We start from the raw sequence: 2,988 nt of genomic DNA on the forward strand, positions 1-2,988 counted from the left end.
GGAAAATACCCACTCATTGACTCAGCTGTAAGTCTGAAGACATATAGTGGATGACCCGGCATGGCCAGATGGTTAAGGCACTCGACTCGTAATTCGAGTGTTATGGGTTCGAATTCCCGTCACACCAAAACACACTCGCTCTTTCAGCCGTGGGGGGCATTATAATGGGACGGTCAATCCCACTATTCGGTTGTAAAAGAGTAGCCCAAGAGTTGGCATTTGGTGGTGATGACTAGCTGCCTTCCCTCTAGTCTTACACTGCTAAATTAGGGATGGCTAGCGCAGATATCCCTTGTGTAGCTTTGTGCGAAATTCAAAGCCAACCAAACTTTTTAGATAACATTTGACTGCTGTTAATAACTTACAGTCAAGTTAGGAAAGTTAATGAAAGTAGTAATTAGTATTATTTCAAGAGAATTTAAACATGTATTAAAGTACGAAGGATTTTCAAAACTGTAATTACAGTGTTGAATAACACTGAATTATATATTTTTAATATAGGAAGTATAAAAATTCTTCTGCTTGAAAATACTCTCACATGAACACATTAGTTGGGTGACTGAAATAGATCACACGTGCCACAAGCACCTGTTGTTTGACACAGCTGGCCCATGTGGTTTTGCTCAACAATAAGGCTGTATAAATACATCCTTTTGAACACAGTGCTTTTAATGGTCAGAAAGACCCGTTTAGTAATTCTAGGTAAATGTTATTTTGTGATTTCTAAGTATGAGATCCTTAGCTCATAACTATTTATTAATTTTGGGCTTATCTCTTTTAGTTCTGTTTTCAATCTTCGTCTACAACAGATTAGTGAAAGACAACCGAAATAACCTGATAACCACTTCATTCAAACCCAAGGATAAGAACTTCTCGTTGAATTCTTCTGCAAAACTAAAAAACGTTTTACAAGTAGCATCATCTTTAAGAGCGTCTGTTACAAACCGTAGTTACGTGATACTTACATGGATATATGAAAAAGAACTTGTCACAACTTTTCGTTCAGCTTTAAAACTGGACAGTTTCTACATGAAGGGACAGTTTAAAAATTGTACCTTCAAGAATTGCATCATAACGGAAAATATGTCAAGAATTGACGATAGTGATGCGCTACTGATTCCTTATCCGGAACTACAAACGCTACCTAAGATAACTCAACGACCTATTGGTCAAATCTGGGTGTTTTGGGCTAAAGACGGACCATTTATCCCTCGCCAGCACTCAGAGTGGAAAAGTAAAAGGATTATTAGTTTTTTTAACTGGACTATTAGTTATCGAAAGCAGTCGGATATCGTCTATAAAGGATATGGATATGCAAGAAAGAAAACTGATTTAAGTGGTCTCCCACGACATAATGAAATCAACTTCGCTTCTCGTAAAACTCGCTTGGTGGTGTGGCTTGTGTCAAATTGTCAAACAAAATCCCGAAGAGAAAAATTCGTAGCACTGCTCCAGAAGTATATACCGGTGGATATTGTCGGTAAATGTAATTATTCCAATGTAAACATTTCTGAATGTTCAACAAACTTTGGATTTAGGTGTTTCCAGTGGATAAGATGGCATTACAAATTTATTCTCTCCTTCGAAACTAAGATCTGTAAAGAATATATTACTGATACATTTTTTTATGCTCTGAAACAACATGTTGTACCAGTTCTAATGAGTGGAAAACCTGAACTTTTCGAAATTCCTCCAAAGTCGTTCATCAGTATACGAGATTATCAGACACCAGCCAAATTAGCACGGTATTTAATTCTTCTAGATAAAAATGATTATTTATATAACCAATATTTCAGATGGATAGACTATTATAACGTTATTGGACCAACAATCCAAGAGCACAATTATATGTGTGAGTTATGTATGCGCCTCAATCGTCAAACTATCTTTCGAAAAATCTATTTTGATATAAAACGTTGGTGGGAATACAATTCCTGTGAAAATCCTTGGTGGTGAATTTTTTAAACAATTGGATTTGTGGTGAAATATCTATTTCTTGTAAAAGAAACAAAACTGATAAATGATATTTTATATTCTCAAAATGTCTAATGACTAGAGTAGAAAAATTCATAAGTTCTTGTATAAGTACACTTAATAATAATTAGAATACTTTTTAATGGCTGTCCCGAAACTATTAAAAACATAATTGTGTATTACTATATGTAATTATATAAATATGTTTTAATATCCGTATAAACATGAATGTCTATTAATACGTGTATTAACTTAATCGTGTATAAATATGTGTAGAAACTTCAAACCTTTCTCTGGTTGTGAATGCGTATAGAATATATTAAGCCTAGTTTGAAGTTCCACAACCTTTACAAAATTCCTAACATCCAGAAGGTCTACTGATAAGATTCACTACTATATGGCCGACAAGTTATGAGGATTTAAAACATTTTTTTGTTGTTGTGGGGATTTAGGATTCCTCCTAACAGAACTGTGGTTTTGTTTACTGGTAAACGCTTAAGATGATACAACATTAGGATCGAAGTAAACCACACTTGTTCCGACATCTTCAGGGCAGTGTCTGCCTTAATATTCTTACACTGTGTATAACTTCGCTGCAATGTTCGACATTGTAAGCTCTTACACGTACCGAACACCCCCCCCCAGTAGCACAGAAGGATGTCTACGGATTCATACTGCTATAAACCGGGTTTCGATACCCGTGATGAGCAGAGCACAGATAGCCCATTGTGTAGCTTTGTGCTTAATTCCAAATAATCAATCAATCAACTTACCGAACAGATCGGTGTACACAAGTAACACACTCCACTCGTTTTAAGCTAACACAAAAAAAAAACAACGTATATTTTAAATGTTATTACCTCAGTCAAACATTTGTATGGGTTTTGTAGTCTAGTTGTAGGTCACCTGATGAGATGTATGTTCTTAAAATATATATTAACAGAAGATAGATACTTAGGTCTATTTCTATTACGTATGTAGTAGTGATCAAGCTCACCCAGTAAATCATTTTAG

General features: G+C 35.2%; 1 protein-coding gene across 1 annotated transcript; it reads left to right on the top strand.

Moving 5' to 3' along the window:
* The first annotated feature begins 729 nt into the window (after window positions 1-729).
* On the top strand, window positions 730-1,956 carry LOC143232406 (glycoprotein 3-alpha-L-fucosyltransferase A-like). The gene has a single exon (XM_076467830.1). The coding sequence runs from the start codon at window positions 730-732 to the stop codon at window positions 1,954-1,956; it is 1,227 nt and encodes a 408-aa protein (XP_076323945.1).
* The last annotated feature ends 1,032 nt before the right edge of the window (window positions 1,957-2,988 follow it).

This window comes from Tachypleus tridentatus, chromosome 1 (genome assembly GCF_004210375.1).
Source record: "Tachypleus tridentatus isolate NWPU-2018 chromosome 1, ASM421037v1, whole genome shotgun sequence".
NCBI classification, from domain to species: domain Eukaryota; kingdom Metazoa; phylum Arthropoda; class Merostomata; order Xiphosura; family Limulidae; genus Tachypleus; species Tachypleus tridentatus.